The following is a 14,672-nucleotide window of genomic DNA, read 5'->3' as shown; positions in this document are numbered from 1 at the left end:
ACACTTCAGTAGATAAGATCTTCTCACTTGGCAACCACTCTGCCTTTTTTTTTTTTGTTTGTTTGTTTTATAATCAGCCTTTTCTGAATTTTGTTTACAAAGGTACTCAGGTTTTATTTTGGGGAGTAGTGTGCCTATTGTAATATGTTATTGATTTTTCAATTTGTGGCATTAGCATTATTTTAGTAGTTTTATGCACTCATACAAGGAGCAGGATAGAGCTCTTGTACTTGCACTGTAAGGAAGCTCATTTAAAATGTTCCTGAAGCTGGAGTCCTCCTGGCCATTTGACTAAGATTGCAATGTACTGTATCAGTTTAGTATCTCATATCTGGGGGACAATTTTGTGCATTTGCTGGCCAATGGGCTCAGTATTCAGATAGGTTTTTTCCAACTCCAACATCTGACTGTGTGCCTTGTTGCAACAGAAAATTGCTGCCTTGATAATGCTTGGTAATACTCTTACATTATGTGAGCCCCAGGATACTATTTATGAATCTGACTTTTTCAGTACTGCCCGCAGGCACGAGGCATGAGCAAATGGTGTTTATTGCAGCACAAATAGGATCTTGCTCATGTGCTGATTCTGTCTGGAAGCTTGCACATTCCCCAGTAGAATGGGAACCATATGGATTTTTTTTCCACTTTTTGGCAGGGAAAAAGTGACCAGACACTGCAGATAATGCAGTCCCCAAATGCAAAGGGAGGGTTGGTGTGGCAGGGGTGTATGTCCTTTGTCTGTCAAGCAACAGGAACTGTTGTTAAAGCACTGCCTCTGTGTGCCTGATGATGTATTGGAAATATGCTTCTTCTGACATTGCTTACAAGTGTGTTCTTTTGAGCCCCTTATAAACCCCTCTTCAGGTACTTCCAGGAGCATCTGTTTGCCTACTAGTGATAAGTTTCCCCTTTGTTAAGGCATCCTCTTTAGGCATGCTGGAAAAGTATTTTTAGTACAAGGGTGATGTCTATTTTGTCTTGCCCTTGCCACCTGCATGCTTGTGCTCCTAGCATTGCAACTGCAGCTGAGGAGCAGGGACATTGTCTTGCACCTGCAAAAAACTGCACGGACCAATGTAAGGATGCAAACTGCATTCACAGAGAATGCAGCTGAGCCTTCTGAAGAGCTCTCCTTAGAGCTCACAGGTCAACCACACCACAAAGCTTACAGGTCTCATAATACCTAGAGCACCCTACTAGATACACTGTGCATTTTAATGCCGGGAAACTTGGAGGCATAATTTAATACATCTAATACAAGTCAAACCCAGTATAATTCATTTCTCTTTCCACTCCTCTTTCTGATGTAGATATTCTGATGATTGAGAGTTCTGTATTCCCTTGAATGAACTTACAACATGCATCTTCCACCTCATTTCACCTCTCCCTAAGCCTAAAGAAAAAAAAAAGAAGGGAAAGACTGAATATAGCAAGGTCCTCAGCTGCAAATCTTCTTGTCATGCTGTATGATTTGTGCCAGAACAGGCCACTCTGTATTTGTGTTTTTGTTCCCCTTGTCTCTTAATAGATCACAGCATGCCACTTATGCCAGTTACATATGAGGATATTAGCCCATTTGTATGTGAAGGGAATTTAGGGAGGTGCCTTGGTGTCCCGTGGGTGAGGGCATGTTGAGCCCTCTTTGTCAATGAGCTCTGCCCTGGCAGCAAGTGTGGCAGGTTGAGCATCCCATACCTGAGGGGAGCTCTCCTTGAGTTCATCCCCAGCAAGGACACCTCTATCCTCACCGCACCACTATACTTCACATATGGCAGAGAAAGCCACATCCTTTATTATTAGATCCTTTTGGCCACAAGTGGCACTGAGGAAAGAAGACAAAGAAGCCTTTGTCTCTTGATGTAAGAAATTCCTGACTGCTAAATTATTTCTTTGCAGTCTGTCGCAGTGACTGAGATTGTTAAACTTGATTTTTCATTATTATTATTATTATTATTATTAAAATTGTAGTATATGAAGTAGATTTTCATGTGTTGTCATTTTCAGCATCAGAGTTTCTTCCTTTCTCTTCCTTGATGCCCTTGGGCATGAATTTTCCCAATACAGCTGAGTGTCCTGGTAGTATGTTTTATTTGATGCTTATTTGAGAGCATTCCAAACGGCGACAGATAAATGGTATTGGCAGAGCTGTTGGAAGGGCTGTATTTTGCACATTACCATAGTATATATTCTACAGGCTTGTGTACTGTTCAGATAAATGCATCTCTAAGCTGAAACTGAAATGGCAAGCTGTCTGTCAAATTCTTGGCTTAGCACACATTTTCTGTAAATTTGTTAGTATTTGCTGGGATTTATTGAAGAGTTTATTCCAAAGAGTCAGCACTACTTCCAAATGGAAAGTTGTTTCTTCCCTGTACTTGTCTTTGTCTGAGCGGTTCATACGTGGTTATGAGTATGAGCCCAGCATTCGTGCCAGGTTTGTGGAAAGAATGAGAAAAGAATGGACAAAAAAAGTGTGGTTTTCTCAAAAGAGTTTTGGTCTTATATTATCTTTCAGTTTAAGAGGTTTATATGTGTTTCTATACATTACACATTTTACCCATAGACTAAATTCTGTCACTCTGCAATTGACTATTTTCATTTGCTGCACACAACATTTCTTAGTTGATCCACTTAGCAAGAGCATAGCCCAAGTTATTTCTGGTTAGCATTGATCTGGATGCAGGAGTATCCTGCAAAAGGAGTTAGATGACGTGCAACGTGCTTGTGCCATAGATGAACCTTCCTAGTGGTGTAAAAATCTCTTCTCCCTCAATGTTGTGTGAACCTAGTATTTGGTATAAGCACAGGGATACAAATGCCTCTAAGTTCTCATAATAGGATATATATGAAATTGGGCAAAGGCACAATTTTAAAATAGTCTCTGTGCGAGCATTGTGAGGACAGATAAATGGTCCTAAAATAGCATTATATTTCTATTAAACAAAAAATCACTCAGATGCCACCTGCTGCTTTTGGCATTTTAAAATCTGATTTGGAATAGAAAGAACAAATGATTGCATCTCTGTCTCCCTCTCCCCTCCTAACTTTGAATGTTTCCGCCCAACATTCAAAGAGAGCAGCCTGTTTTTCCAAGGCAATTGGTTGAAGTTGGTGGTTATTTGAGCCTGCATCCAGAATGAATACATCCAGTCTGAACTAGACTGATTAGTACTAAATCTGTGATGCCAGGGCGATCAGGAAATAGAGCACTTGTTTAGACACCAGTAATGATTTTTTTGTTGTTGTTGCATAGCTCTCATGGAAAGCTACTGTTGATTGCCTCAGAGTAGGGAGGGGAAAAAATATAAAAAGAGAGGGAATGCAATCCACTTCACTGTGCAGAATCTTCTGTTACTTACTGTTGCATCCTATATGAGAAAGAGCTACATGAGGTTTAAATCATACAAAAGAACACTGCACATGAGTGTTTCTCTCTGAGTCCAAAATACAGGCATTTTGACAACTGTAAAACCACTAACATTCTTTTTTTTAAACAATTTTATTGTTCTGGCTTACAGTTAAAAACTGCAAAAAGGGCAAATGCTAAAACCTTTACAAGCACACACATGTTAAGTACTAACACAATCCAGCAGTAGTGATGATATTTTCCAAGTGATAATTTTATCAATAATCATTAACCCACAGGGAAGGAGAAAGAATATAACATTTATTGCCATCAAGCAAGAGATGGTGCAGCTTCTGTTCATAGCATGCAACAGTGGAAATAAAATCAACTGAATCTGAGATTTTCAGTGCTGCCTGGGGCATTTAGCCTCATAATTCCTGATACATTTCACCAGAAAAAAAAGGGGGTTTTGCTCTCTGCCTAGATGAATACAAAAATTTCAGCCAGAGTTTTTGTAGCCACCCGTTAATAAAATAATTCAGGCATGTATATAGAATGTGTTATTCTCAGCACTGAAGCACTAGGATATGAAAAGAAAACAGTACCCTGTGTAAAAATGAAATCAGTAATGTTGTCTTCAATAGCATGTAAGAAATTTCCTTTCACTAGCTAGTGCCCAGGAAAATCAGCTGTCTTTGCATTTCAGATAATTGCTTCTTATATTGTGAAGTTCTATATTTGTGCTAGATGAAGTGAAAAAAAAATATGCTTTGTGCAAATATTCCTCCTCCTTTCCATTTTCAAGATCTGCTCAATGGAGCCATCACATCTTTTTTATTGTGGTTTTGAAAATAGATGGACATAATTACCTGGGTAGACACTTACTGTCTTTGCCCAGGAGGCAGCGAATTATTTAGTCCGAGCCTAAGTAGTCAAAAGGTTCAAAAAAAAAATCTCGCTTTTGTTCTTTGTTTGCAGATTTTATTCCTCACCGTACAGTATTCCAACAAACCGCATGATTCCACAGACATCAATCACGCCATTCATTGCTGCTTCCCCTGTCTCTACATATCAGGTACGTCAGATATGCACTTGTCTACTGTGTTGCCCAGTTAATTATGTTTTGGATGTGGATGAAGGCAGAAAATTGTGTGAGTGCTTGCACTCTTGAGTCACACTTAAAACAAAGGGCTCTCTAGTAATATGCAGATATCATTGGGTAGAGTTTTAAGTGTTTCCTGCGTTCTTTACAGCAGTAATGAAAGCCACTGTAATTCTTAATTTCAGTTAGCTTCTCTGATAAACAACATTTTGCTTAATTTCCAGTTGATAACACCAGAAACTTACCATTCTTATTGAACTGTTTACTCATTTTGGCTCCTCTTCATTAGCCACATTTTTTAAAGTGTTTTTTTTTAAATAATTTATGTTGGCTGCGTTATATTTTGACCTTTTGACCTCAGCTGTATTTTTTTCCAGTAACTGCATCCTTTAAAAGTACTAATTTTTATCCAGTAATCCCTGACAAAACAAATTACTTGAGGATAAGTGTCCTCAAATTGTTCTTTAGTCTGCTGCATGCCATGTCATTCACAATTTCTCTTTTCAGTATATCCCTCTCAGATCTCCACTGGGAAATTATTGTCTTGTTTTGGCTTTCTGAGATGGAAGTCAAAACCAGATTGTATATATTTATTCTTAGCCATTGTCTGGGAATTTATCACTTCACAGAAGCTGGTCATTGACTATACATTTCCCAATTTTAGTTATTCATCTCCTGTGCCATCAGTGCTTTTCCAACCCTGAGTCTAACCTGAAATAAGCTATCCAAACTTTCAAAGCTGCATGGTGGGTTGTCCTTAATGTTAGGTTTGGTTTGTTGGGGCTGGGGGGTTGCAGATGGTATGGTACTGCTTACAGGTAATTCTGGGGAGTTACTCTACTTTATACTTTATCTTTCAAGATAAATGATTCTTGTAGTTCTCTTTGACTTTTGTTTTATTTTATTTTAGATGGCTATGTAGCACTTGCCAAACAAAAGTTGTTTTGATGAGGTAAATTCAGTAAATTTCAGTAATGGCAGCACCAAAGAAGAGTCAATTCCAGAGATTTACAAGTGCAGCTCACATGCAATTTTCCTGGTAGCAAAGCTGGCTTAAGAGCCATACTATTTCCCATTCTGGCCACTGATTTCAGGCCACCCAGCCACTTACTTTCATCACTGCTCCACAGTTCACATGCTGTCCCTTTCCCATTCTGGTTTGAACCATTGCATCAATTTGTGGTTTCATGCATTTGCACCAAAATCATTCATTTTTATTTTTTTTTTTAACCCATATCATTTTCCTTACATAGTTTGCAGTGTAAGCCAAAAGACATTTCCCCTGGCACGGTGAAGGAACTTGGGAGCAATGAGCAGCAGCAAGCTGTGGTAGCTCTAGTGTGTTTTAGCTCCTGGAGATACACAGCAGAAAATGTTGTAGTAGAGATGTGTTCGCATGCGGGTGTGCTGGTTTTGGTTCTAAAGATGTTTTGCTGAACTTGCTTTTCATCAAAAATAGACTTTCATAAACATATACAAAAAAATGCTGGAGTAAGCTTACACACTTAATTCTCAATGCTTTCTTCATGAGCAAAATCACAGGGCATCTGGAGAAGTGGGATCTTGTAGCTTTCTCCTTGTTATTCCTGGTTGTGCTCAGCCTGAGGTGCTACACACCCATCTTTGTGGCAGCAAGTGAGGTGTCCTCTGATGGCTCTAGCACAGCTGCATCTTTTGTGTACTTGTGTGTTGTGGTGCCCAGACTGATGCAAAAGGAAATTAAAATACATAATTCTTGGGGCTGAGCCTCCATTATGATAGCATGTGGGCCACTCACACATAGCACAAAAGGGATTTATGGCTCAGAGATGCCACCACAAATATGCAAACACTCTATAACATGTTTAATTCTCAGGAAAATTGTTATATCCTTGAAATATGTTACATGGCAGTCATAAGGCAGAGCAACAAAGAAAGTCTTTGGTGGGGCATATGGATTTCTGGTGGGAACAGACCCCAGGATGCTGAAGCTGAGAATGATCCTGGAGGGGCAGACTTCTTAAGCCAGCTTTGCATGAAAGCTTTCAATTTGAATAATTTTCAAGAACTCTGAATTAGATCTGCAGTTCTTACTGGAAAGAGAATAAGTCATTCTGGGATCTCTGAAAATGTTATACCTTTAAAAGTTCCTACAGATACTTTTGAAAATAAACTTTGAACATTTTATGTCTCCTGCACTGTCGGTTGGATGACATGTTCATGATTATATTGATGGATGAAAGCAAACAATGCAAATGAAAAAACAGGACAACATGGAATATTGAAGACTGCTTTATGAGATAAAAGTTGTGATTCATAGAAATGGTGCAATCACTCAGACCTCTGACTTTGGTGGAAAATATTATCAAATGAAATTTGAAAGCTTTTTCCTTTGTCAGTAACTTTATGAAGCGTAAATTAATTTTGTTTTGGGTTATAAGACTTAGGTGTTTTGTAAAAATTAGCACCTCAGTTGTAATAGAGAGAGTATTTTCAAATAAATCTTTAATTTTTAAACTTTTCTATGCTAATTAAAAGTATTTGATGTGCAGGTCCAGAGTACTTCATGGATGCCTCATCCGCCATATGTTATGCAACCAACAGTAAGTGGATACTTGGTTATATCTGGCTAAAAGTGCTTCCATTGTAGCCTTGCTCTGCTTGTCCAGCCACAATAAAGTCCTGGGTCATGTAAGAGCAGCCAGCTGCTCCCTGTGATGAGAGCCCTCTGCCATAAAGATTCTGTTTCTATAAGGAGCACCATTTGATTTAGTGGAAAGGGGAGGATGGGTGATGTGTTCTTTACTTGATTGATTTTAAGAGAGTAGCAAGTTCTGAAGTGTTGCTTCTGAAGCTCTGCTTCAGGGACTGCAAGATGACCGCATTCCTGCGTACTTTGAATTGCCAGGATCAACACGTGACCATTCCCTTATATGCTTAGCCATTAAAAATGTCCTGTGTAGTTTTATATAAAGGATCCTCAGTGCCTCAGTAATGCCTTTCAGCATAGTGGAAAAGGGTGAAGCCCAACTGTCTTAGAGAGTCTCTACCAAATCTGAATCTGTTCTATGATTTGACCAGTCAACTCTTTTTTTTTTCTTTTCCCACTGAGTCATCTTTATCAATTTATAGCTACTTAAAGCTGCATTATGTTTCTAACCAACATTCATTAGAAGTAGTGCAACCTACTTTTTGTTTACCTCACAGAAGAGTTTCGATGCACTTTGCCTAAATATTGGCAAAATACCAGGAGAAAACACCATACTGAATTCCACTCTAGACAGATCACTTTAGTTACATTTCTACCTTTGATGAGTTTCTCAGGTATAGATCCACTTGACAGTGTCATTAATCAAAATTTAAATGTATACTCCACTTAATCATCAATACATTGATTTATACAAGAAGAGTAAAATTAAAATGAAGGTCTATGGCTTAGGATTGTATGTTATTCATATTGTTGTTCAAACATTCTGACTGCACAGTAGTATAACTTCTGGTGAGAATTAGCTGTGGAGAAACATGGGCATAATTACATTACATTTAAATAGACAGATATTACATACCTGTTTAGTTGCACAAGTCTCTCATCTCAACTTGCAGTCCCCTTTCCACACCCCTCAGCTCTTTGGAGGCAAGTTCTTCAGTTCTCTCACAAGGCAGGGACTGTACTGTGGGACTGACTGGGCACCCAATTCCTACTGCTGCAGTGCTGCCCCTCTCTGCAGACCCTGGGGGGAAATTTCTGTCTCAGTGGAGTAAAACTGTTGCTGTATTCCTTGTAGGGAGAAATAATGTATTGAAAAAATTTACAGTTAACATCAGTCCTGTTGGATTTAATAGCAGACCACAAGCAGTATTAGATGTGTGTATATGATGAGTTACGAGACTTGTGGAAGCCAAAGAATCTTCAATCCTTGCAGAAAAATGCCCTTTCTAAAAGAAAAACCTAAGCTCTTTACCAATCCCAGATTTTGTGTATATGTGTGTTTGAATTTTATTTGACAATATTGAGCAAAGCATTTTTCTGCAGTACTAGGAGAGGTTTTATGATGAGGTAATTGAATGTATTTACCGCTTAGTGAGGACATGAAGAGAAAACTGTCTTTTATAGTGACTGGCACCCTCAAAATGCTGGGTTAAATTGGTGTTCATTGTCAACCAGAAAGTCAAAAAAAGGAAGTGTGATTCTAGGTGGAAAAGCAGAGGGACAGTAAATAAGCGGTGCACCATTTCTGTTCCAGTCTCATTGCTGCCATGGGTTACTTCCATGTGTTGTCTGCAGCAATCCTAGCCTCTTCACTGAAAGATTTTTCCCGTAAGTTTCCGAAGATTATGTTCTTAAGTAAGAGGACATGAGGCATTTAGTACCAAAGGAGCATAAAAGCAAAAAGGCAGAACTACCATTCCCCAGGTTTCATTCAGAGATGAATTCTTTATTAGAAATGTCTGAAAACTTGTCAGAGTATTGCCACACAGAGAATTCAGGAGACTTCAGAATTAATGGTCTGTTTTGAAAGATAATAAAGAATCTGTGTTCATTTTAAGTTTCTGTAGTTTCATGCCTAACTATAGACTCTATTCTAGGCACCTCCATAGCTAAAAAAAAAAAAAAAAAAGAAAAAAAAAAAAGAAGAAAAGATTACAATAAAGTTGGCAGAATTAGGGATGTGAGTTTTGGTAATCCTATGAGCTGATGAAACATGAAACTTTCTAATTTGGTTAGCATTTTATTTATTCTTGTAAGCTACTTTTCCATGTTATTATCCAAATCGCCACCACTTTACTTCATACTATTTTATGAGGTGATTGATTGTGGCATGTGACGTCCCCCTGGACACCACTGCAGATAAATATTGCATTCCCCTTGCCCCAGGAAGGAGAACATTTTGTTAAGCCTCTATTATTCTTTGTCAGTAGAGATGAACTCGTACAGAAAACACAGTTTGAATTGCTCAAACAGTGGTGGTTAATTCTCTGTTTTCATTATAAGTATCACTAAATCATGTTACTGGATGATTAGCTTTTCATTTCCAACAGAAAGACCTACTCGATACTTATGTATAATTTAACATCACAAAGTGTCCCTCATGACAGAAAGATAGGCAGAGCCATGCTATAGTGGAGACTAAAGGGGGTTTTTCACTCAGCGCTGTGCAGACAGGGCAATGTTTTCCCAGACTGGCAGGCTTGCTGACAGGAGGGAAGAGCTGTGCTGCACGGCACTACCATCCTGTGTCTGCCTGTCCCTCCTCTGCCTGCCCATCTCATCTCCCTTCCCACCTGCCTCCCTGTGCAGCAAAGACAAAGCTCTTTCTTCAGTGAGATCCCTTGCAGAAGGTCGGCCTGCCAGACATTTTTCTCTTTTATTTTCCTTTGTATAACAATTTCAGCCACATTTTCCTCACGTGTGCATTCTGCATCCATTTACTTGGTGGATTAAAGGGCCAACTATAGTAAAAGATTGTATCTCCAATTCCTTCTGTAGCGTTTTAACTGCAAGTAGATAAACTTTTGACCCTAACGAACAAAAATGACATATATATTAACAGGAAAATACTTGTGTATACTGAATTCCCTTCTCAGCCTTGTTTACCTTCTTACTTCTGTGATATCCTTAAAAAGAGAAATCAACCAAAATTGCATTTTCTTAGAAAATAATAGTCAGAACATTTTTGTCTTAAAAGGAGAAAGTCAGATGAGCAGTCAGGGACTCTGCAGGTATAGAACTGATATTGTAGGGTGTTGCTAATAAACAACTGCAGATACAATTTTAAAAGTTTTATTTTTGGTTGTCAGTGATTTTTGCTGGTCTTATTCCAAGAACCTTGGAGAAATAATATCAAATACGTTGAGGTAGATTGCTATTTCTGAATAAGTAGTATTGAAAATAAACTTCTGCTGGCATAGTAGGGTCATACATGAAAACTTCTCATATCTTAATGCTTACGGAACCTTCAGGGTTTTGAAATACAGTATTCCTGAATCATGTGGACATGATGAGAAATCTACCTGGAGTTTCATGTGTGACTCTGACACTTTTGAAGAATGCACCCTTTGTGAATTAAACCTTCACCACTTTTCCCCATATTGATTTCACTATGTTAAAGTAAGAATACCTAAAATTTGGCAGTTTCATTGCTTTGCCATGTGCCCTGGTCACTCCACAGTTTTAATGGAAGACAAGCTCCAAAATAGTTATAGCAGTGTGAGTTTGGATTAAAACTGGCAAAACATTTAATGCACTGATGGTAGTCCACGTTCAGTTTAGCTAACTAAACTATCTTTCCAAGTACAGTGCTTACTCTTCCGTGTTTGAAACAAGTCTTGTATTTCATTACTGCCTCAGGATAAGGATAGATGGATAGTGGTGACAGAATCAAAACATAAATGGGATAAGAGTTATTCTGGAGACTTATAACATTTGCCATATTACTGTGTTTTTCCTGTAGTCCCTGAAGGCTTTGAAAGTTATGGGGATACTTTGAAAAACATGTTTACATGTCAATTCACATGTAGACAATCTCATTTTTACTGATAAAGGCATTTGCTCAAAGCATTTTGATTCAAATCTGTATGACAAAAAAATGCATGTACTCTTCCTCTTTAAAGGCCATTTTTTTAGTGAACCAACAGAAACGCACTACCCTGATACCTAATGTACCACACCGGTTTTACACTTATCCTCTTTTATTTGCAAGTAAAACTCTATGTAATCACTGGATAAGCACAGGTAGATGTTCTTGTCAGTCTGGAATAGTTTCTACATAATAGCTGGAGGAGGAGTATGCCTGTGGCAGCAGGAAGGGTGCAAGTACAGCAGCATATGGAAAAATGTGCCACTGGTAATGTTAAAGTATGTTGAGGAGAACTTCTGTTCTGGAAGTTTCTCAAGCCCTTACAGTCCCTCTAGGAAGGTCAATGTCTTAACAAACACCCTTATTATTTTTTTCTGTCATCCTTCCTGTGGCGCATGGCTGAATGTAATCCGTCTGTCTGTCTTTAGAAGCATCAACAAAAACATGTCTTATTTCATAAGCAGTGTAAAACTCCTAGTTTGGTGAAAGGCAAGACTAAGGACTCCAGATTCTTGCCTTTTGATTGTTGTGCATGAATGTAGTAGCATAAAAGGTACAAACTGTTCAACTGAAATGGATCAGTTTTCATTTTCTCACTAGCGACTCTGCTGTTTTGGATAATACCCAAAAAGCCACAGCAGTTTCAGTGTTTTGATTTCTACACTCTGGAACAAAGAAGTTCTTTGTGCTCCAATCCAAGTCCCTCTCCTAAGACGGCTTTCTCTACCTCACGTTTATTGCTCTACCTTTTTAGTAAACAGAGCCAGGAGTCTATCTTGAGTTTGCCTGTTTGAGTGTAAGAAAACAAAGTATGTCCTCTGCAGACAGTTGAGTCCTGCCTCCAAGATGAAATGTGAGAATTCGGCTAGCTGGTATGAAAAGTAAACAGGAAATAATCCTTAGAAATTGGAATCTCCAGCAAGTCTTTCAACTTTTAGCTGTGTATTTTTAAGAGACCCTTTGAACATGAACTTACTTGAACTCTTAAGGCTAAAGTGTTTAGGGGTTGAAATAACTAACCAAATACCAATGACTAAGTTCTGCTGAGCAATTTTAATTCCAGTGTTTCCTGAGGCAGAAAATCAAGGACTGCAAATTCTATAACTCTGATAATCAAGACAATAATTGGCAATGTTCCTTTGGGGCAGGCAGACTCACATGAGGTCACTTCTGACTCCCTCTCACCCAGCACCCGCTGTATACAGATGTTGTCTCTTTGCTGCCTAAACGGGTTTTTCAGATGTGGGTGAGCATGTGCTTGCTGACCTCCTTTAGTGCCAGGTGTTGTTGTGCTGAGCAGAGTACCCAGGACAGAAAAGCACTGCCCAAGCAGTGCTCAACTAACTTAGACCTCTAAAAGAAAACAGGTGTAAGTGATTCAGCCAAGTTACTTCTCCTACTCAAGTGTAGTGGGTTTTAAGTCTGATTATACAATACTTCTGGAATAATATCAAAGTATTGCTCCAGTCCTTTGTTCTGCTGTCGTAGAAATTAATATGAATGCCAGAAAGAGATATATTCAAGTTGGATTGCCAACATCTTTTGACACTCTCTTAGAGCCCCCTAGTGAAACTGAGCATTTTTTTGTGATGGCAGCAAGACACACCACATATGGATTCACTTAGAAAACATGGACAGGAGAACCACAAATGTTTCCAGTAGACAAGCCTTTGCATTTGAGGAACTTGTGGTGTGCTGTTTTATCCTAAAAAGACTTCAGGGCTCTAGTAAAATTTTCTTTTCTTTCAAATATTCTACACATAGCATGAACACTAAATGAATAAACCATCAGCTTTTTTAAAGACATTTACATTAGTGGAAAGAAACATAATGTCTATGTTTCATATAAATCTGTAAACATAAATGAAAAAGATATTTGGAAAAGAAGGTGTCTGACACTAAATTTCAAAGGTTCCCTAGAGTTTTTTGAAGCCAGGAAATTCTGGTTGAGGTTATGGAATATTGATTTCTTTTTAACAGAAAAGATGCAATCTTACCCGTCAACCTTCCTTGTCAAGAGAAACCTTTATACAACAGCTGTTTAAAAGCAGTTTTATCAAAGGGGAATATTTTTTTAAAAGATAGTTATTAATCAATAGACATTAGAGTACATTCTGTGGAAGAATGTAGTGCATTTTTAAAAAATCAATGTCTAATTTTGTACAAAGCCTGCATTCTGCTTTCACTTTTCCCACTCCGTGTACATCACCTAAGAATATCAGCAATACTTAATTTATTTCATATTAACATATGTAACATCTCTCTTTTCATGGAGATTTGCATTTTCATCAAGTTTTAGATTTACACAAAGTCAAAATCCTGAACACAAATCTGTAAGATTCGTGTGTTTTGTTTGCTATTTTGGGCAAAAATTCCTCATTAAGTGAGCACTGGTCAAGTTAGCTATTTACCAGGTGGTAGATTAGTAAGTAGGCAGATTGTGATAGGATCAGAAGAGAGTGGTGGACTGTGCAAACAAATGCTATTAATAATAGGCCAAGAATTAGATTAATCAGTTTGCAGAAGGTAACAGGCTCAGCAGAGTGCTGAATTTAGCTCACCATCAGGTGTTTTGCCCCATGTGATGCGTTCTGGTTACACTTGCACCTGTGTGCTGTGAACAAGCTGAGGCATGTGACATGTGTTAGAGTCCTCTCAAATTTACCCTCCATCATGAACCTTTATATTATTTTGTGCCTAGCACTTTCTGCTGCCTTGCAGTTGATGCTGATGTTACCCACCTTCCACAGAGGGTGCTCTGCTCTGCCGGCTTACAGCAAATCAGAGGATGTGCACGTCATAAGCAGGACCCCAGCCTGCTTGTAACAAAGGTGGTCATGTGGTGAAACTGGCAAACATGCAAGTTCTGTGATGGTGGAAGGGAAAGGCAACAATTTTCATCTGCCACAGACAGCAAAGGGCTTTGAATGTGCTCTGTGGTCTGAGAGCACAGAGGTTTCATGCTAGCTGGTGACAAGGCTGGGAATGATCTCTGGGTGCCTTTCCCATGCTGGAGATGTGGTTCTCATTTCCATAGCGCAGTTAAGAATACAAGATGTTACCAGAGGACAGTTCACCAGCAGAAGGGGACCTGGATCTCGTTTCTGCCTCCCAGACTCTATCCCTACACTGCAGGAAATCAGCATTTCTATTTAAAGAAGCAGCATTGGGCAGCTTTGGAGAAGGAAACAGGTTCTGGGGTTTTGCAAACCCAGAAAAGGATTCTTGAGGAAAGTCCCCGATTTACAACTAGAGTATGGCCAGGGCAGCCCTTTAACTGTAATAACTCTAAAATAGGATTTAAAAAGACTGGCACAACTTGTCAAAGCTGTAAAGATGAATTCTTGTTAGTGAAGTATCAAGTCAAGTTTTAGGCTATTGACAAGATGTCCTTTTAGAAACAATTCAGTAGGAAGAAAATTATCTATGAAGCAAGGTGTAATCTTCAAGGTTAATTAATTTACTATTTTAAAAAATGCGGTATTCATTTGGGGTTTTGTCCCAGGGGCTTCTACTGGTTTTGAAAGAAAATTCCAAATGGAAATCGTGCACACTTGTTCAGTTACAAATGTATTCTATAGCTATATTTATCCTAGCTGCAGCTCCTTTTTGACCTGAGCCTGCCTTTCCTCACACTGGGTTCAAAGAATACATGTGGGCTTAGAGA

The 14,672-nt window shown here is 38.7% G+C and overlaps 1 protein-coding gene across 5 annotated transcripts in view; it reads left to right on the top strand.

Annotated features, from left to right (window-relative positions):
• The window catches only part of RBMS3 (RNA binding motif single stranded interacting protein 3), a 703,903-nt gene that overhangs the window by 627,681 nt on the left and 61,550 nt on the right, over positions 1 to 14,672 (top strand). For all 5 annotated transcript variants that reach the window (XM_066194111.1, XM_066194121.1, XM_066194148.1 and 2 more), the window contains 2 exons: positions 4,325 to 4,421; positions 6,980 to 7,030. In XM_066194111.1, the coding sequence (XP_066050208.1) occupies positions 4,325 to 4,421; positions 6,980 to 7,030 (148 nt within the window). The remainder of the gene's footprint in view (positions 1 to 4,324; positions 4,422 to 6,979; positions 7,031 to 14,672) is intronic.

The sequence above is a fragment of the Chamaea fasciata genome, unplaced genomic scaffold (assembly GCF_029207755.1).
Source record: "Chamaea fasciata isolate MVZ Bird 193981 ecotype frontalis unplaced genomic scaffold, bChaFas1.0.hap1 SCAF_1, whole genome shotgun sequence".
NCBI classification, from domain to species: domain Eukaryota; kingdom Metazoa; phylum Chordata; class Aves; order Passeriformes; family Sylviidae; genus Chamaea; species Chamaea fasciata.
Note: the sequence above shows the minus strand (reverse complement) of the source record. Positions and strands in the feature narration are given on the sequence as shown.